The 21,753-nt window shown below is 40.4% G+C and overlaps 1 protein-coding gene and 1 pseudogene across 3 annotated transcripts in view; one reads left to right on the top strand and one right to left on the bottom strand.

Annotated features, from left to right (window-relative positions):
• Window positions 1-7,130: 7,130 nt before the first annotated feature.
• LOC125458641 (T-cell-specific guanine nucleotide triphosphate-binding protein 2-like) lies at window positions 7,131-19,285 on the bottom strand (annotated as a pseudogene).
• Window positions 19,286-19,906: 621 nt separating this feature from the next.
• Window positions 19,907-21,753, top strand: part of LOC125458626 (sodium- and chloride-dependent neutral and basic amino acid transporter B(0+)-like) — a 53,650-nt gene continuing 51,803 nt past the window's right edge. For all 3 annotated transcript variants that reach the window (XM_059651514.1, XM_059651515.1, XM_059651513.1), the window contains exons 1-2: window positions 19,907-20,043; window positions 20,251-20,404. In XM_059651514.1, the coding sequence (XP_059507497.1) occupies window positions 19,924-20,043; window positions 20,251-20,404 (274 nt within the window). In that variant the 5' untranslated portion in view covers window positions 19,907-19,923. The remainder of the gene's footprint in view (window positions 20,044-20,250; window positions 20,405-21,753) is intronic.

Genomic DNA, 21,753 nt, shown 5'->3' with positions numbered 1-21,753 from the left:
ACTCTGTCAGTTTTACACTCGAACATTGGCCTGGATTTAGAGTGAGATTTGAAACCAACATCTTCTAACTCTTGTATCAGAGATAATGGGAACTGCAGATGCTGGAGAATCCAAGACAACAAAATGTGAGGCTGGATGAACACAGCAGGCCAAGCAGCATCTCAGAAGCACAAAAGCTTTTGTGCTCCTGAGATGCTGCTTGGCCTGCTGTGTTCATCCAGCCTCACATTTTGTTGTCTTCTAACACTTGTGATGGCACCTCCAATTTGACCACTTTAAGAGTTTCAATGGTGATGGAATGCTAACAAATGCTGCTTGTGCCTTACATTGGAAGAAATAATTTGAAAGGAAGTTAAGTTAGGACATCAGTGTGCACTCCTTACAGTTGAGAAATATGATATGTAAACTGGTTTCAATCAGACCAGACTGTATTAGAAACGTATGTTTTCTTTTGTATTGGCTTGATGAAACTCTGCCTGGTTTTTGGTTACTTGACTCCTAGAGTGGAGTGAATCTCTGGAAAAGATCATGCTGAAAATCTAATGTTTTTGGAAATATCACAAGAGATTTCCTGGGATTTATTGACTCACAACTCTGGTCTGAACTCTGTGTGACCCCACTTCATGAGCACTTGGAATTTAAGATGTTAGGTAAGGCTGAAAATAGTAATGTATACATGTAGGGGTGGTAGTTGTTAAGTTTAGAATGGTGAAGTTACGTTGTTACAATTTGGGTGTAAAGACTTAGAATATTGGACTTAAGGAATGCACTGTATAATATTGATTGATGCAAAGTTAAAGTGCAGGATGATTCAGTTCAACCCATCAGCTTTCTGCCAGCTGTTTGAAAGAACAACTGATTATTTGCACTCTTTCTCCATTCCTGCAAAATGATAATATTCATGTAGTTATTGAATTCTTGTTTGCAATTTACTATTGAATTTGCTTCTAATGCTCTTTTCATTCTCTGCATCCTAGATCATAATACTTCAGTCCATTCAGAATATTTCCTCATGGGATCTCTGGTTCACTTGCCATTTCCCTCAAATACTGTATCCCCTGTTATTTCAGAAAATCTTTATTCATTCATATTTATTACTCTTGCCTTTTTGATAGTGGACAGGCTTTGGGGAGTCAGGAGGTGAGTTATTCTCTGAGTTGCTCTAAAGACCACCATCTATTGTCAATCCTAATTACCCTTGTGAATGTGTGGGAGAACCATCTTCTGCACCCCTGTATATTGGCTGGTGTGTGGACACTCACAACACTGGTAAAAAGGAGTTCCATGATTTTAACACAGCCTCTGATACAGGAATGCTGATGTTTTTCAAATCAGGATTGTGTGTAACTTGGAGAGGAGCCAGGAACTGGCCATGTTCCCATGTTACTGCCTCCCTAATTCCTCTAGATGGTAGGTGACACAGATTAGAAGGTGCTGTTGAAGAAACTCTCATTGTTGATGAATGTACCTTCTCTATGGGCCACTGTGCACCTTCGTTGGAGTGATTGAGTGTTGAAGGTGACAGGTGGGCTGAAAGTCAGGTTGTCTGCTTTTCCCTGGAAGGCCCGGAACATCTTGTGCGTAGTTGGGGCTGCACTCATCCAGACAAGTGGGGAGCAGTCTATCCCAGTCCTGGCTTATACCTTGTCAATAATGGACAGGCTTCGGGGAGTCAGGAGGTGAGTTACTCTCTGCAGGATTCCTAGTCTCGAATGTGCTTTTCTGTTTGTATAACTAGTCCAATTCAGTGTATAGTTTATGATAAACGCCAGGAAGTTGATAGTGGTATTTCAGTAATTTCAATGTCATTGAATGTCAAAGCCCAATGGTTGGATTGTCTGTTACTTCAAATGGTCACTGCCTGGTATTTGTGTGGTCTGAATGTTCGTAGAATCATGGAATCCCCATAGAAACAAAGAACAAAGAAAATTACAGCACAGGAATAGGCCCTTCAGATCTCCAAGCCTGTGCTGATCCAGAACCTTTATTTAAACCTGTCGCCTATTTTCCGAGGATCTGTATCCCTCTGCTCCCTGCCCATTCATGTGCCTGTCTAGATACATCTTAAATGATGCTATTGTGCCTGACTCTACCACCTCTGCAGGCAACGTATTCCAGGCACCCACCACCCTCTGTGTAAAGAATTTTCCATGCATATCTCCCTTAAACTTTCCCCTGTCACCTTGAAATCATGACCCCTAGTAATTGAGTCCCCACTCTGGGAAAAAAAACTTCTTACTATCCACCCTGTCTATACCTCTCATGATTTTGTAGACCTCAGTCAGGTCTCACCTCAACGTCCGTCTTTCTAATGTAAATAATCCTAACCTACTCAACCTCTCTTCATAACTAGTGCTCTCCATATCAGGCAACATCCTGGTGAACCTTCTCTGCACCCTGTCCAGAGCATCCACATCCTTTTGGTAATGTGACGACCAGAACTGTACGTAGTATTCCAAATGTGGTCAAACCGAAATCCTATACAACTATAAAATGACCTGCCAACTCTTGTGCTCAGTACCTTGTGTGAGGAATGAAAGCATGCCGTGTGCCTTCCTGGCCACTTTATCCACCTGCGTTGCCACCTTCAGTGTGCAATGGATCCGAACATCCAGATCTCTCTACACATCAATTTTCCCCAGGGATTTTCCATTTACCATATAGTTTGCTCTTGAATTGGATCTTCCAAAATGCATCACCTCGCATTTACCTAGATTGAACTCCATCTGCCGTTTCTCTGCCCAACTCTCCAATCTATCTATATTCTGCTGCATTCTCCGACAGTCCCCTTTACTATCTGCTACTCCACCAATCTTAGTATCATCTGCAAACTTGCTAATCAGACCATCTATACCTTCCTCCAGATCATTTATGTATATCACAAACAACAGTGGTCCCAACACAGATCCCTGTGGAACACAACTGGTCACAGTTCTCCATTTGGAGAAACTCCTTTCCACTACAACTCTCTGTCTCCTGTTGCCTAGCCAGTTCTCTATCCATCTAGCTAGAACACCCTGGACCCCAAGTGACTTCACTTTCTCCATCAGTCTACCATGGGAAACCTGACCAAACAGCTTACTGAAGTCCTTGTATATGACATCTATAGCCCTCCCCTCATCTATCAACTTTGTCACGTCCTCAAAGAATTCTATCAACTTGGGAAGACATGACCTTCCCTGCACAAAACCATGCTGACTATCACAAATAAGTCCATTTTCTTCCAAATGTAAATGGATCCTATCCCTCAGTATCTTTCCAGCAGCCTCCCTACCACTGATGTCAGGCTCACCGGTCTATAATTTCCTAGCTTATCACTACCCTTAAACAAGGGGAAAACATTATCAATTCTCCAGTCCTCCAGGACCTCACCGGTGCTCAAGGATGCTGCAAAGATATCTGCTAAGGCCCCAGCTATTTCCTCTCTCACTTCCCTCATTAACCTGGGATAGATCCCATCCGGACATGGGGACTTGTCCACCCTAATGCCTTTTAGAAAACCCAACACTCCCCCCCTCCTTGTGCTAACTTGACCTACAGTAATCAAACACTTACCCCTGACTTCAACATTCATCATGTCCCTCTCCTCAGTGAATAGCGACGCAAAGTACCCATTAAGAATCTTACTCATTTTCTCTGACTCCTTGCATAACTTCCTTCCTTTGACCTTGAATGCACCAACCCTTTCTCTAGTTACCCTCTTGCTCCTTATGTATGACTAAAAGGCTTTCGAATTTTCCTTAACCCTGTTTGCTAAAGATATTTCATGACCCCTTTTGGCCTCTTAATACCTCATTTCATATTGGTCTACTTTCCCGATATTATTCCAAAGTTTCGTCTGTTTTCAGCAGCCTAGACCTAATGTATGCTTCCTTTTTCTTCTTTGCTATTCTCACAATTTGACCTGTCATCCGTGGTTCCATAATCTTGCCTTTTCTATCCCTCATTTTCATAGGGACAAGACTGTCCTGCACTCTAATCAACCTTCTTTAAAAGCCTCCCACATATCAAATTTGGATTTACCCTCAAACAGCTCCTCCTGATCCATATTCCCAAGCTCCTGTTGAATTTTGTTATAGTTGGCCTTCCTCCAATTCAACGCTCTTCCTTTAAGACCACTCTCGTCTTTGTCCATCAGTATTCTAAAACTTACGGAATTGTGTTCACTATTCCCAACGTAATCCCCTACTGAAACTTCAACCACTTGGACGGGCTCATTCCCCAACACCAGGTCCAGTATGGCCCCTTCCTGAGTTGGACTATTTACATCCTGCTCTAGAAAACCCTCCTAGATGCTCCTCACAAATTCTGCTCCATCTAAATGCCTAACACAAAGTGAATCCCAGTCAATGTTTGGTAAAATTAAAATCTCCCATCACCACCACCCTGACACTCCTACATCTTTCCATAATCTGTCTACATATTTGTGCCTCTATCTCACGCTCGCAGTTAGGAGGCCTGTGATACAGCCCCAACATTGTTATCGCACCCATCTTATTTCTGAGCTCTGCCCATACTGCTTCACTGCTCGAGTTGTCCATCGTGCCCTCCTTCAGCATAGCTGTGATGTCCTCTTTGACCAGTAATGCAATTCCTCCACCCCTTTTACCTCCCTCTTTATCCTGCCTGAAGCATCTATATCCTGGGATATTTAGTTGCCAATCTTGCCCTTCCTTCAACCAAGTCTCAGTAATAGCAAAACTTCCAAAGATAATCCCATCCAGACCCACACCTCTATCCCATCCCTGTAACCCTGCATTTCCAATAGCTAACCCACTTAGCCTGCACATCCCTGGACACCACAGACAATTTAGCATGGCCAATCCACCTAAACCACACACCTTTTGATTGTGGGAGGAAACTAGAGCACTCAGAGAAAACAAATGCAGGCACAGGGAGAATGCCCAAAATCCTCAGAAGCATCACCCAAGGGTAGAATTGAACTCAGTTCCCTGGTACTGTGAGGCAGCAATGCTAGCCACTGTGCCACAACTTTTCACTTGCTAGTTGTCAGGTCTATCCTGGATATTGTCCAGATCTTGTTGCATTTGAATATGGTCTACTTCAGAATCTGAGGAGTTGCGAATGGTACTGAACACTGTGCAATCATCAGTGAATACCCCACTTCTGACCTTTTGGTGGAGGGAAGATCATCAATGAAGCAGTTGAAGATGTTTGATCCCAAGACATGAGAAGCTACTGCAGAGATGTTCTGGAAGTGAGATGAATGACTTCCGACTACCACAATTATCTTCTGATGTGCCAGGCATGGCTCCGACCAGGCGAAAATTTGCCCCCTATAACCTATAGACTTCAGTTTACCTGCGGCTCCTTGATTCCATACTCAGTCAAACAGGGTCTTGATGTCAAGGACAGTTACTCTCACTTTATCTCTGGATTTCAGGTCTTTCGTCTGTGTTTGGACCAAGACTAAGGTGTTTGGAGTGCAAGTCCTCAACAGCAAATCCAGAATGGTTGCTGCATCAATGCAGTGCGTTCATCATTTCTTGATATTTCATGGTGTGAATTGATGAAAGTACTGAGCAACATTTTCAATAGCTTCCTAAGAAACTATCCAAGACTCCTTCCTCCTTCTTAACTACTTGCTGCTTTTCGATGCCAGGGATGATAGACATGCTATCACTTGGTACATTGCTGTTAGCTGGCTGCCTCTCTTGATACTTCTCTGTATCCAATTATCTAATATTCAGTGAACAGACATTCAAGCATTCAACAAACAAATCAAAATACCCCTCCATGTACTTGACTTTGCACCTTTAAGATACTTAGTTACAATCTACCTCTTTGACCAAGCTTATGTTTAACTACCCAAATATTTTTTTCTGTGTCTAAATGTCATATCACATTAGATAATGCTCCTGTGAAACACTCAGATATCTTGAAGATGTTATATAAATGCAGGTTGTTGATGTCACTCAGATTGGGGAGAAAATGTTCTCCAAATGAACCATTGCAGATGCTTGAAGGGAGGTACTTTATTTGAATAGTAGAAGTTATAGGGTAATACAAGCAGCTGCCCATGGGAATGAGAAACCCTCCTTTCCCCTTCCTCCTCTCTCTCTGGAGAGCTGAGAGATAGATAATACAAGCACAGACAAGTGTGATCCATGTTTGTAGTTTACAGCAACTAAATGCTGAGACTACGAGATGTGGTTGTGTAACAGATCAAGATTAGGATGTCAGACAAGACCAGTGTGTTCCTGGTCCAGTAAAGTAGATGGCTTTGTCTCTTCAGCTCATTTTCACTTTGTGCCCTTTCTGTGAGGGCTCATCCTATTCATATTCAATGTGTGTTCTGAAGGGGATTGAGAAAGCAACGTTTAAAATAATGAAAGATGGGATGTATTTGATAGAAATACATCCCATTTTTTTTTGTCTTCTAAAACTTGAAAGGTCAAATGCCCAGAACTACAGAGAAAAGATGAAGTGTTAGAGATTTCAAACAGGGGTCAGAGAAATAGTAAGAACGACAGATGCTGGAGTCAGAGATAACACAGAGCTGGAAGAACACAGCAGGCCAGGCTGTGTCAGAGGAGCGGGAATGTTGACGTTTTGGGTCAGGACCCTTGTTCAGAAATGGGGACAAAGAAGGAAGCTGGGAAATAAAAAAGAGGAGGTGTGGGGCTGGGGAAGGTAAGTGGGATGGTGATAGGTGAGTGCAGGTAGGGAATGGTGGGGGTTGGTCAGTGAGGTATGAGGACAAGATAGGTGGAAGAGAAGATGGATAAGTTGTGTCAGGTCAAGGAGGCGGGGATGAGAGGGAGGGTTGGTCATGGGATGAGACCAGGGATGAGGGGGTACATCTTTGTATAGGGATTTGTGAAACTGTAGGATTAACTTCCAGGATTGGTGTCTAGAACTCAAAGGTTCAGTAGTGACAAGTTACTCTCACATTTTGAGCCTCGATTGACCTCATTCACATCATTGGTGCAATGGCTCAGAGTAAGCAATGCTCAGTAAAGGAGCTGAAGAAACAGTAAATTAAATCAAAATGAAAGCTGTCTTGGAACATGGAGTACATTCAAGCAAGTACTTTCAGATTTGGTTAAACGTAATTAAGAGAAGACTTGCCAATAGCAATTTGCTTCAATATGACCATTTATTGAGTAATAATAAAAGACAAAAAAAGGAACATATATTAAGTAAATAAAAAAAAGTTAAAGAGGGGAAAAAAGAAACAATAAGCCTCAAGCCCTTCTGCCCATTGGGGGCCTCTCGTTCGATGGCTGGTCTGGAAGCTGTGATTGCACCATTAGCAATCTTGGTCCAAGGCAAGCCCAGAAGCTTGGAACAAAACTTATGCAGCGTAACAAACAGCCGGGCGCAGAAAAACAATTACAGAAAAACATGTTGATTGTGCTGTCCTCAACAAATACAGGAATGTTCACAGGACTCATTCAAGGTCATGCAGCTGCCGAATATCATCAACAAGTTTAGCCCTTCGGCCCATCCTATACAATCCACCCAATGACATTTGACAGCTCATGTTACAGTTGCAGATGCAGGTGCAAATCAGTGACAGCGCACAAGAATGTGTATTAAGAGAATGTAACCTACACTAGAAGATTAAGACTACAATGAAAATAACTAGCATCAGTACAAACAATAGAATAGAGTGTACCAAATTGCAGTGGCCTTTAGGGACCAACCCTTAAATATATATCTCACCTATAGTCAAGGCCATGATGGACCCAGCAAGTCATGCCATCTGATTGAGATGGCCAGAATATTGTCCACATTCTTTTTCAGTTAATCTGTTTGCATAATTTTCAGCTTGTACAAGGGGTCATAGCTACAAATTGAGGGGTGATAGGTTTAAGACAGATGTCAGAGGCAGGTTCTTTACTCAGAGAGTGGTAAGGGCGTGGAACGCCCTGCCTGCCAATGTCGTTAACTCAGCCACATTAGGGGCATTTAAACAGTCCTTGGATAAGCATATGGATGATGATGGGATAGTGTAGGGGGAGGGGCTTAGATTAGTTCACAGATCGGCACAACATCAAGGGCTGAAGGACCTGTTCTACGCTGTATTGTTCTATGTTTTAAGTTCTATAATGTGCTCTAAAATTTAGTATATTCCAAATTCAGTTTCATTAATTTGTGATTTTTCTTAATTGCCTAGTTCCCTATCCACAGATCACTTCACCCCATAACAGTAAAATAACATCATACATGGACTCAAAATTTCTCCAGCTTTCTTCATCTGTATCCATCTTGAAAAAACTTTTTCAATATGTTTCCTTCCTTGCTAGTTTAATGAATGATTGTATCATTGAATGGTAACTACCTCCACATGCAAGTACCCCCTTTGAACGACAACGGACATGGATCAAACAGTACAGCTCTAATGCTCATCATGCTTTACTTTCAAGTAATGCTTCCCGCTTTTTATTTTCCCCAGGGTTCCCTTACCATAGAATCTGACATCACCTGAATCTTAGCTCTGCCTTCTTTCACATACACTAACTGTCCTGTTAGATCACAATTTCACCTACTGATTTAAACACTGGAGATCATGCATCATACATGCTGAAGATGAGATATCTATCTCATTTGATGGGCCCTTTCACTCAATCCACTATTACTCCTCCCAGAATCCATATTCTTTCATTTTGACACAATAGCCAATCACAATTTTTATTCTCGATTCTAATTCTTTTTACATTCATTTCACCAATACTACTCGCATTGTTTTAAAGTCAGTTTCTTTGTGGATTATGTGTCCGTATCTTATTGTTTAAGATATGTCCTTGTACTCTTCAAAGCACTAATCCTTTTGTCAATTTGGTGTATATGTCTGAGACCCATGCTTCAGTGCATGTTTTTTTATCATCTCATGCTTGTTAGTTCCAAGGTAACATTCACTTTTGCACACTTACATCGGTGTCCCAAGAACATGTCACGCATTCTTGACTCCCATTTGATCTTATCAATTGATCTAGGAGGTTTTACTTATCTCTCCATGTATGGTCCAAATGCCTCGGCTAGTGGTTTGATTACCAAATCAGTTCTCTTAAAAGGAAAGCCAAGGACACAAACATCACCAAGAGAAAGCTATCAGTTTTGTGCTATCATCTAAACTTCCTTTTAATTACGGTAACATCTTAACCTGAACTGCTGCTTCAACCCATTATTCTAATTTTTTTTCCTCTTCTGCTATCAGTTTCCACCGTTAATTCCTTCATCTCATCCAATTTTGCAACTTAACCATTACCAGTATATCTAATTCCATAGATCTGTAGTCCTTGAACATAAACTTCTAATATTTTAAACTAGAAGTCAAACATTTCTGTTTGTTCTTTCTCTAAGATGACCCTTTTTTAAAAGTTATTTGATGACTTATTCTAGATATTTGATTTATCTCAATATCGTTTTTTTCCAAATTCAATACTCTATTTAATCTCTTAACTTCACTAACCATTTTCATGCATTGAAGCCATTGAGACTGTGTGCATGCACTTTATCATTTCCCAGAATTCTTTTAAATTTTCAGATAACTATTCCATTCATTTTTTTTTGAGTAACAAGACATATGAATCTCAATATAGATTTTGTCATGGTATGCTTAAGTGTACCCAGGCTCAGTGGTTTCAAGATTCCTGACACTCACTACCACTTATACTTCCACAGTACTTCCCCAACACTGAAATGTTTTATTGATGAATGGCTTGCTGGGTTGAGGGTGCCTCATCCATCACTGTGTTGCGACGTTAAAATTCTGCAGATGGGTTCAGCCTTCAGTGTCTCCAATTTCTAAAAAAAAACAAACAAGTTCCATCCATTCTACATCAAGCAGAATGGGTTAATTAGTATTAGTCCACTACAAATTCAAAAAAAACGAATGGGCCATAAACTCCTGCACGTAATTACTTCATCCATCTCTCTTCCTCCTCGAAGGAAGGAAAAGCCCACCCTTTTGTTAAATTTGCCTTTCATAAACCCCATGTGCACAGGGAGTTGCATTTTCAACATTCCAATGTCCATCTCTCTTGGATATTAACAATGAGTCAACCTTATCATTGGGAATTAAAATTCACTCATGTTAAAACAGTATCTGGAAGTACACTCTGGCCAGAAAATGAAATTCCAAATGTGATAATTTCTGGAATGATAAAGTTACTCAAAGCCAAACACAACAGGGAGCCAATTCCAAAAGGTAAATTTTTTTACCAAGCTTTACGAACCAAATTTTTAAATTACGTTTCACAGATTTTTTTTTCCCTTTACATAATCACTGATGGTTTCTTAAAAGAACATTACATTAACCATACATACCCACACTGATAGAGGCACAGGACACACTTTCAAACCATCATACATTCCCAAAACGCAAATTCAAACTTCAAAGTATCCCAGACCTCAAACTTCAAGGAAAAAAAAAGGACAAATTGTATAAGATGACATTTAGTAACCAACAAACAAAGGTACATTCAAACCAGACCACAAAGTGTTAACATGCCTACAAGGTTCAGTGCACTTGCACAGTGCAGAAACCTGGCGTCCAGTTCTCTTGTTTTCCAGTTATAACTGTCCCCCATCATTTTAGGGGTCCTAATTGTGCTAACATGTTAGCTACAGACCTGAATCCAGAGTCCGCTGCACTTCACCCTGGAATACAGAAGGTCTCTAGAGCGTCAGGTTACTTTTTCATTCTCTCAAACACTTTCCTGAACCCCATCTTCGTCACCAAAAATGTTTTGGATCACCAAGCGATTTTCTTCGGATTCTGTTAAATGTGCTTAGGAGGAACCTTGTCAACAGCAATTTACTTAAATATGCACATTTATTGAGTAATAGTAAAAGACCAAAAAAGAAAGGAACATTTGTTAAGGCAATAAAAAGAATGAAAAAGAGATAAAGAAAGAAAAACAATAATCCTCACGTTCTGCTGCCCATCAGGGACCCCTCAACTGACAGAGGCTGAGCTTGGTTTTGGTACTGTTTGTGATCTCCGTTCAAGCTGAAGTCCAGAGACTTGGAACAGAACTCTTTCTCTTAGACAGCGCGACAAATAGCCAGACACATGGAAAATAACTACAAGAAAACTCATCGATTGTGCCATCTTTGGCACATATAAGAATGTTCACAGGACTCATTCAAGTCATGCAGCTGTCAATATTATCAACAAGTTTAGCTCTTTAGCCCATCCTATACACAAATGAACATTGGTAGAATATATCTTCATTTATTCTTATTTTAATGAAGTGTGGTAACATGAATAAAGGCCAGGAATATGTCTTATGCTTGGAATAGAGAACGATTTTGACATGGGACCTGATCAGATTAATCTGTCACATTCTATATTGAACGTCATTAAGTTGATTGGTGTAATATCCACAGGGTCATGTCACTCTGTAATCAATGCACTCTTCACTAACTGTTGTACTGTTTCCAAATGCTGACTCAGAGAATTCTTCAAGAACTTGTACGTAAAAGCAAAGGATGACACTGCTCCGAGAATAGACAGGGTCATTGGACTAAAGCTATATCTGGTCCTAGTTATCATGTATGTGATGAGGGTGATTCCTAAGAGGGTGCTGGTAGCAGCTGGTGGCATTTTACTTGGCAATTGGTAATTCATTTCAGCTTTCAAAATGGAACTTGGCTTGGAGATTTTGCTGGCCAAACGCTGAAGAAACATATCACTGATACCCAGCTGTTTCCGAAGGTATATCCACCCAACAGCTGTCAGCCCAACAGTAGTGAAAAAGACAACAGTGGCATTAATGTTTGAACTGGCAATGAACCTGGCATTTGAACTGACACTGGCACTTTTAATGGTAATGGTAATGCACCTACTGATCCATTGAAAATAGTCATATCCAGCCTCTCTTCGGTAACGTCCTTTGTTTTTATTCTGTAATTTCTGTCATAGCCTTTGGGATTGACAGTGAAAAGATGTTTGATTTACTACGTGGGTGATCCCTGGCAAATGTGTTCTTTAATTCAGGAAGGTCATATTCCTCTTGATCAAAACTAGAGATCAGAAAAATAGCTGGTGGTGTAACCCCTACACTTTGGAAGTTACTGACACAGTCTCTGCGGATTCTGCCCCAGCCTTCGTTAAGGTCAGCACCTTGTCTCTTCAGTGACCAGGCATCATTATCTATTTTGGCCCAGACGTAGTAAAACTCTTTGCCTTGTTCTTGAATCTTTTTGGCAATTTCTGCATCATTCTCTCTGAGTTGAGACTCAAATAATAATGAAAAAGTCATAGTTTTCAAAATTCACCTTTGTTAAGTAATGATTTAGTTCCAAACCAAGGGAATTTGTTCCTGAAAGATCCCAGAGTTGGACATGAGGCAGATCTTGATAAGGATACTCGGTTGGCTCAATCCTGGTTTCTTCATTCCCAGTTGGAGCAGCTCCTTGGTCATCACTCTGAAGTCCTCTCATTGCATTAATGAAGGTGGACTTCCCTGAACCCATATCCCCCTTCACTGCAATATTCAACGGCATGTGGTTTAAATTGTCAGACTTCCTCTTCATGAAGAATCACAGTTTCTAAATCCCCTGTATTGTACTGATGTACTGAGTACAATGTATTCATGAGGAGTGAAGAACTTGGAGAGAGTGGACTGGGCCATTTGATCTCTGCAAAGAACATCAATGCACAAATGTTATTTATTCCTCAGTTCAGGACTACTGAGAAGTTTCAAAATTTTACGGGTTATAATTTGTCCCATTTTTAACTGTTTAGTCTTGTCCCCACGTTAAATAGTGCTGTCTAAAAAGTAAGTCTCTCCATTAGAAATATTTGATAAAGATTAATCATGGGAAAATCCAACACAGTACTAGATAATGGCACAGGCTGAAATTACTATCATGTCATTGGAAGTTGTTCTTGGGCGAATCAAGGATGCGAATACTGATGTCAAATTGTAGAGTCATGCAGTACAGATGGGCCTTTGTTTAAAGCTACACTAAATCCACATGAGTCATACCATCCAACACTAGGCCCATAATCTTTAATATTTTGAAACTTCAAGATTTCATTTAAGTACTTCTTAAAGGTTGTGATGTTATCTGCCTCAACTACCCCCCCCCCCCCCCCCCGACACTGCAGTCCAAACTCTCATCACCCTCTGGGTTAAAAAAAAGCTTTCCTTGAATCCCATCTGAACTTCCTTCTTTTCATCTTAAAATTGTTTCCCTTGTTTTTGACACTTTGACTAAATCTATTTTCTACTCACGTTGTCCGTGCACTTCATAATCTGATATACCTCTATCAGGTCCCCTCTCAACCTTCTCTGCTCTGAAGACCACAATCTGAATTTACAGCTAAAGTGCTCCATTCCAGGCAACATCCTGGTGAATCTCCTCTCTACCCCCTCCAGTACAATCACATCCTTCCAGTGGAGCAGTGACCAGAACTGCATACACTATTGCAGCAGTGGCCTAACCAAAGTTCGGTACAACTTCGACATAACCTCTTTGCTCTTATAATCTATTGAGCTTTGCCAGTATTATAAACTATTGAATTTTGTGACTAGTAAACTTTGTGCTCCAGTCACTAATCCTGGAAGTTAAACTCACAGTTTCACAAATCCCAATGTAAAGATACTTCTCTTGATCACTGATTGAAATCTCGAACACTTCATCTTTTCTTTACAGTTCTGGGTATTTAAGTTCACAATCTTTAGAAGCAACCTGCTTCCATTAAACATATCCCATCTTACATTACTTTAAACCTGGTTATCTCAATCCTTTCAGAACATGTGATTGATAAAGGCCAGTGACCTGAATGCTTTCTTAACTACACCATTAACCTATCCTGCTACCTTCAACGATTGTGGACACACCCAAGATTGCCTTGTTCCTTTGAGCTTCCAAGTGTCTGCCATTCATTGAGTACTCTCTTGTCTCCCAAAGTGCATCTTCCCATCTACCCAATCCATTAAAATCCTCCTGTAATCTAAGAACTTCTGCACTGTCATCCACCTGGATATGGGGGACAAGGAGTTTTGAATTCACAGAAACTGTTCCTGCAAATGGGAAGTTATTTGGCTTGTTGTGCCTACACCAGTTTTATTACCTTGTGCCAACCTCCTGCCTTTTCCTCACGTGTCTGTACACTATTTCCACCTAATACCCACTTCAATGTCTCAATTTAACCTGCCTTCACCCCATTTGCAAGCAGTACATTCCATACCCTAACTACTCACTGAGTGAAACCATTTTTCCCTCATTTCACTCTTGTTTAGTTTGCATATCCCTTTATGTCTATGCCCTATCGTTCTTTATTACTTTTAAAGAGTGGAAGCAGCTCTCCTAAATTACTCTAGCTCACTCATGATTTTGAAAGTGTAATGATTGGAACCAGATTGCTCTTGTGGACTATGATATTCTTTATTGGCGTTGTTAACCTGGGCCAAGTCAAGAAAGCCTTGGCTGACCAATGTAACCAGGAGATTTGGAATCTCCACCAGTTCAGTGAACTGACTCCAAGTTGGCTAGCCATAGCCAGTATACTGTGCACAAGTAAATAAAGGGTGACTTGGTGATGGGATACCAGCCTCTGTGCAGTTATTTCAGAAAGAATCTCCTCCTAACTGAATTTTTGCATTCCTGGAACCATTCTAGTAAATCACTCTCACATTCTCTCCAATGTATTCACATCCTTCCTCTAGTGTGGTGCTTACAATTGTACACTGTACTCCAGCTGAGGTCTAATGAATTGGCTGGAAAACCTCAGTAGGTCTGAGACAATCTGTGGAGAAAAAGCAGACTTAACATTTTGGGTCCAGTGACCCTTCTTCGGAAATGATGTAGCTAGGATAAGTTTAGTATACAACTTAAAGATGAGATGGACGTTGGAGGCAGGAATCAATGATAAATGAAAATGGAACCCAGAGATAGAGTAAAATGATTGGGCAGACAAAGCAGTGGGTAAAGTCAGCCACAGAGAATAATTGCTGCTAATGGGGACTATTAATAGTTGACAATGGGTTGAGTGCGATAGCAGCCTGGTCTACTGCTCTTCTTTCTCAATATCTCCACACCCACTACAACTGGCACCATCCATTACCACCCCCCATCTCACCCCACCACGCACCCCGGTAACCAACAGCACTTTCCCAAGCAACTGCAGAATGTGTAACACCTGCCTGTTTACTTACTCCTTCCTCACTCTTCAAGGCCCCAGGCACACCTTTCAGGTGAAGCAGCAATTTACCTGCACTTCACTCAAACCAGCCAACTGTGTTTGCTGCTCACAGTTGGGTCGTCCCTACATTGGGGAGATAAAACACAGGCTGGGTGACCACTTTACAAAACACCTACATGCCATGGACAAAAATTACAGTGAACATCCAGTGGCCTGCCATTTCAAAAAAACTAGCTCCCCTTGGTTCGTCTCTTGCCTTCCTCAGTTGAACACTGCAAGGTTATTTTTTAAAAGGATCCCTTCCTTTGTGGTTAGCTTATTGTTACAGGTATCCATTAATAATTTTAAAAAGGAGTCAATGTCATCAAATTGATTTTAGGAGGAGATACTATACTGACAGCACCCCCAACCCAAAACTGGACAGAATCAATTGCCAGTTCATACGGTCCGAAATGAAAAAAACACAGCTAACATATTCACAACCCTACATGGTATGTAAGTATTGCTGGCAAGGCCAGCATTTGTTATCCATTCCTGGTTGGTCTGAAGAAAAATAAATTCTCTCTGGAGAAGAGATTGTGAAGGGGAGATTTAACAGAGATATTCAAAACTATGACGGAAATAATAGAGAAAAATTAAATCTGCAGAAGCCATCAGTAACCAGAGATTGCAGATTTCAGATACCTTCTAAATGTCTCCAGTCTCTCATTGTGAGTCAAGGCCTCAGCATCAGTTCAAGTCTGGACTCACAGGACTCCTCTTCAATCTTATAATCAGAACCAAAATACCAAGGATATTGTTAACTCTTAACTCAAAAATGTGCTCCTAAAAAAAAGTCTGTTACAGCTAAAAAAAAGTGACAATGCTTGGCTGTATTTTTTGTACCCTTACATCCGAGCAGGTGGACTAGTCTGCTATGGAGGACATGGCTCTGAGAACAGCCATTTAAATACCACAGCACTGCAGGTAAAAGAATGGATAAGACTTTTCTGACTCTGAGTCAGCTACAGTCAAAACTAAATAGGAATAACCTCAATCAACCTCCAAAGCCAAGAGTCTCAAAATTGACAGTTCAGCCTCCAACACTGATGCTGAAGGTAATCTCCATTGCAGTAGTCACAATGTTCAGCTAATTTTCAGTAACAGTTCAGAGGCTGATCTGTACATCTTATTTTCAACTTTTAAATGTTTTTGGCCTCTTATTTTTAATCACTGTGTATTCCTGTTGAGTTATTATTTCTTCATCTGCTTAGTAACTAGTAACTTGCTCTTTTTATTAATTCAAGGAACTATGATTATGTTGACTTCTTTTAAAATTATAAATGGATACCTTTAACTATAAGCTATCCTGAAACAAAGGGATCATTTTAAAAATTAAATTTGCTGCAATCAACCAAGGAAGGCAGGCAAATAGCCAAGGGGAGCTAGTTTATCCGTCCTCACCTGTTTTGTGCTAACCCATCTGGAACCGTAGCAAGCAGGAAACATTACTCGAGGAGTGGTTATAACAACAGCCAATGGTTATGTTCTTCAATGGCACTACTAACTGTGTGGACTGAATTGTATCAGTGCCTTCCTTCATCAGGAGACTATCCCTGCCTCAAAATAAAACAAAGAACTATTGATACTGTAGGTTTAAATAGAAACAGAAACAGAAATAAGTTCTGTTTTGGATTCATACAAATCCCTGCCTCCTTAGGTAACACAATAGATCCCAAGACATTTTTAAAAAAATTATTTTCTTGGAACGCGTACCAGCATTTGTCACCCATCCCTAGTTGCCCTTGAGAAGGTGGTGATGAGTTACCTTCTTGAACTGCTGCAGTCCATGTCAGTCGACCCACAATTTTTAACCTGTTGATGAGAAAGGGTGCCTGTTCTCTCAATCTTATTGGACTTGGTTCTTTTTTCAGACACCTAAGTGAGGATGTCAAATAATGCTCAATAGTGGTTATTGTAGATTTATTAGTGTAAGTTAGATGGGCTTCAGATTGTTGCACTGACCTGTGAAACCATCGAGGGCCAAAGGGCCTGTGCTGCACTGTAATGTTCTATGTTCTAAGGTTCCTCACTGCAGTGAGACTGGGTTGTCCCAGTATCTGATTCACCACATAATAAACTCACTCAGCAACGTGTGATGCTGAGAGAACCATATTTGAAAGATTCACCCACCACACACAAGGCTACAGGTTGATTTATCCTTTGAGTGGGCTGCTAGGTAACACCTGGGAAAATTTGGTCTAACTTTCTCCTTTTTCGGAGTGTAAAGGCTATGAACAGGAAATGTCAAGTGTTGCTTTTAAAGAAAATTCAACAACAGACTTGGGTGTTCTGGCAGGTCTATTAGTATTGTGAACAATACTTTCCATCACTTTGATGATTGTGTCATAACTTACCCAGAGTAACGTTCTGGAAATCAAGCCCTGATATTCCCACAATCATCATGAAAGTTAACAACTTTAAAATCTATGCAAAAGTTCCCAATTTACCCATCTTTCAGACCCAGATTGACATGAAGCCCTCATCAAATCTCCGTTCTGAACAAGAATCACTATTATTACAATCAATTAGACTCAAGCTACAGGTGGACAGTTATAAACTATTAGCAAATAATGCAACTAATTAAAACTGAAATTCACTTATCAACTTCCCTACCCCTCCACACACACATAAACACAGATGTACAGAAAAGGTGAAATAGTTATCAATGGAGGGAAACAACAGCAAAGAGAATCATTGCTCTCAGGTTCTAATGTTTACTTGACCCCTGTGACTCTTCTGTTGGTTAGCACAGTGTCTCAGTCATCTTTTTCTGGATGTTTTCTCCAGTTCGTGAGAATCACAAGGTTAGTGTCTCAGTTATAAAAGACTTCTGACTTATCAATTAAAGGCCACAGCTCACAACAATTCTTGCAGGTAAGAGAAATTGGTTTTTCTCAGGTTTACACCACGTGTCAACTGCAGAGAACAAAGAGATTGCTCCTGATTTGGAGAAGAACTAATACTTACCTTTCTCTCTATAACTTGTCCTCAGCCCAAGCTGTTCAATTTACCAATCATGCAGCTGTTGGTGGGAAAAAGGGTGTCTGTCATCAATAACTGGCCATTAACTCATTGATCAATCAACTTCCTGTTGCTAGCAAAAATTGCTTCCATGCACCCTGTCAGCTCCAAATTGTCTATAATTCTGTAAATACTCCTTGTTCAAATAGTCATTTACATGATACTTAGAGTGGATATCATGCACCTTATTTTTAAAGCTGCAGCCATCGTTTAAAACATTGGTTTTAAAATAGCTTTTGTCATTTCTGTCCACAGATTTTTAAATCACAAAATAAGAAGGCATGGTTCTTGCATTTGGGAATAGTGCAATGGGGCTTTAATTGGCCAGGTTTGATTTGACCTGCTTTTTGTGCACATAATATGCCTGGGAAATTTTCCAAGTTTATATTTATGTCATAATCGTACAGTCATTGATAAGAGCTATTTCCATCAAACAGCAGGGATGGAAATCAAAATTTTGGGATTCAAAAATGGAGTCCCAGGAAATATGGGCATGGGTCTGGGAGGTGGCGACATGGTCAAGGACTTAAGAGATGATAGGAAGGCTGAAAATTGGGCATTAGTTTGCAAGGATGGAGTCAAGGGTAGTTTTTAAGGAAAGCAGAGATGTTGGCAGAAACAGTAGGTCTCATCCGAGAAGATGGAACGGTTAATGATAACAGCCATTATGGGAGACACAAACAGAATTCAGGCAAACAGAATAGGGCCGAGGCAGCAGGGTTTGTGTCTCAGGAGCTAGATGAACTTGGAGATAATGAAGGGAGATGAAGAGAAAGGAATGAAAATGTAATTTTATAACTTTCACTCACTCTGTGTCTGATCCCAGAGCCCGTTCACCACTTTCTCTGAACTCTGCTCTTCAGCGTTGCAAATTATTGGCAAGGAACTGAACAGTACACAGACATTCTACACCTGTAACTGGTTTCACCAGTGACCTGGGAGGAATGGAAGGTACTTACATTGTACTGTTCCTTCACTGCTCTTTCTCTTCTGATTCAGGGTGCTTTTGAAGTGCAAACACCTAGGGATTGTGATGTTTTAATCCACATTTGGCAGCTGCAGGAGCTTTCACAAAAAATGAAACTGCAACTAAAGAATTTGCCAAAAGGAAAGGGGAGGGCTTAGAAATAACAGGGCAGGAAGTAGAATGCACTCTGTTCATAGTTGCAGTGACAGAGGCAGCACAGAGCAACTTACTGCAAACATTTTGCATAATTTAAACTGTGGGCCTCACCTTCAGATATTGTTAGCAATATTAGAGCAAGATTTTTTTTACACTTTTGCCTGTTGTTCATCAGTCAGATACTCATTTTATGAGCTTTATTTTCATGTCTTTGTATTGGCTGAATTAGGCAATGGTCACTGCTGAATACTACACATTGTCTGAATTTCTATGAAAGCTTTTTTTTATTCCAACTGAAACTGAACCTTCCATTTTTAAGCAAACACATTTGGAGTTTGGAATTGTTTGTGCACCTAATTAATATAGGGACATTCACACATTTAAAATCTGTGTTCAGAAACCTCTGCAGGTAGGTTGATGTCCTTTGCTCCTGACATCTGTGAAACTAATTCAAGTAACCAGTAATAGGAAGGTTCAGTCTGTATCTCTGAAACCTTCAGTGAACAGATCTGTAGTTTGAAAGGCTAACTTCTGACTACAGAGAGGTCACGGCGTGTAACAGAACTCATTAATTCTTAACTAGTGTGATGGAGCTGGACAAAGTTCAGACATGTTCCAAATTTCAACCACCAAGCAAGGATTGTTTATCTTTGCCCACAAATGGACGATAGAATTATCTTTATCAGGGGTTGCACAGAATGACCATCAAACACACTACCCAGAGGACAGGGTAAGCATTTTATGAAAATTTACCAGTGTATTGATATCAAAGTCTTGAGAGTTGCCAATGATTTGAAAATTTTGATTTTTGTAAATTGCAGAGTGTCTCTGTGAAATTAAGTTCATTGACTAACTACCAGTTGTTAATGGGGGAAACTGTGCTTTTCTTCCTTGAGTTCTCTTCTTAGAATGTCTAACTATCCTTTCTGTTCCTGAGGCTGTCAGCAATGATCCTGTGAGTGAAGGCGATGAGAACATGGAGCGAGGTAACTGGTCCTTAAAGACTGACTACTTGCTCTCGATGATTGGCTGTGCTGTGGGTCTGGGTAATGCCTGGAGATTCCCTTATCTGGCTTTCAAAAATGGAGGAGGTACAGTACACAAATCCACAATACAAGGGAGAAAAAAACAGAAATAAATTAGTGGATTTATAAGCAATTTAAATTCAATCAACTTAACAGGGTAAATAATATGAATTTGGATATTGCTGGAAGAGGGAACAATGACTAGAGTATCAGCTTGAAGCTGTTATATATTTAACAACATATTTTGTGTTGTGATGTGGAAGATATGACCAGGTGTCAGTTATTACCCAGTTTTGAGGGGAAGAAGATAGAATGATGTTGTTGAGACTGGAGAGATTTGTTGGCTAAACCAGTCTTGGGTGCCGGTGCCCTTTTCAGTAGGAGGATGTTAGTGAGACAGTCATTGACTCACACTGGAGTGTCAATGTCAAGTAATAATTTATTCAGAGATAGTGGGAACTGCAGATGCTGGAGAATCCAAGATAACAAAGTGTGGAGCTGGATGAATGCAGCAGGCCAAGCAGTATCTTAGGAGCACACCAAAAGCTATAATTTATTCACTTTGGATATCCTTTATAAAAACCTATTTCAATTGTGTCGATATTCTTGGGGAAAGCTGGAAACTGTTTCACCAAGGAGATGTTACAAGAGTCTAAGATCATCCCAAAGTAACAATTAATTTTCCAGTAGGTATGGAGCTTTAGAATCAGCACAGGGTCTAGATGCTGGCTTCTCTTTTCAGAATCTCTGTTTCACCATGTGTTACATGGCACTGGTACTGATATGGTTCTCTATTTGCTTAGTCGAGTATTAACTCATCACCATAAAAGGATAATAACAAAACGTCTTGTAAGGCAGGAATGCAATAAGGACAAAAATTTAGACTTAGATTGCTACTGTTCTATTCTGAACCTCGTAAAAGGTGCAGGCAGCTCTTAAAAGAATTTTCAAGGAATCATTTGTCCCTCCATTCCCTGGAGCATTATCAACATAAGATGTCTGTGCCAGGTTTATAGATTGTATTTTCAACCCAGCAATGACTTATAATGGATTGAATTCTTGTTAAAGAAGCAAAGGTTATCGAGGGTAGGCGAGAATATGGAAGTCAAAATTCAGATATTCAGCCATAATCTTTTGTAGAGCCATAGAGCCATACAGCATGGAAACAGGCTCGTCAATCCAACTGATCCATGCTGACCATGTTCCCAAACTAAACTAGCTGATTGGCAGAGGAGGCCCAAGGGGCAGAATGGCCTATTAAAAGCAGATGCTGGAAATCTGGCATAAAGTCTGAAATAAATAATAGGCTGAATGGCATGATCTTGCTCCTAATTCATACACTTTCATGAATTCCTTGTAAATTGCTTGACTGTGTTGGAATGGCACACTAACTTTTGCTTTTGCTTTGTATTTAG

This window comes from Stegostoma tigrinum, chromosome 15, assembly GCF_030684315.1.
Source record: "Stegostoma tigrinum isolate sSteTig4 chromosome 15, sSteTig4.hap1, whole genome shotgun sequence".
Taxonomy (NCBI): Eukaryota; Metazoa; Chordata; class Chondrichthyes; order Orectolobiformes; family Stegostomatidae; genus Stegostoma; species Stegostoma tigrinum.
This window is presented reverse-complemented; position numbering and strand designations above follow the sequence as displayed.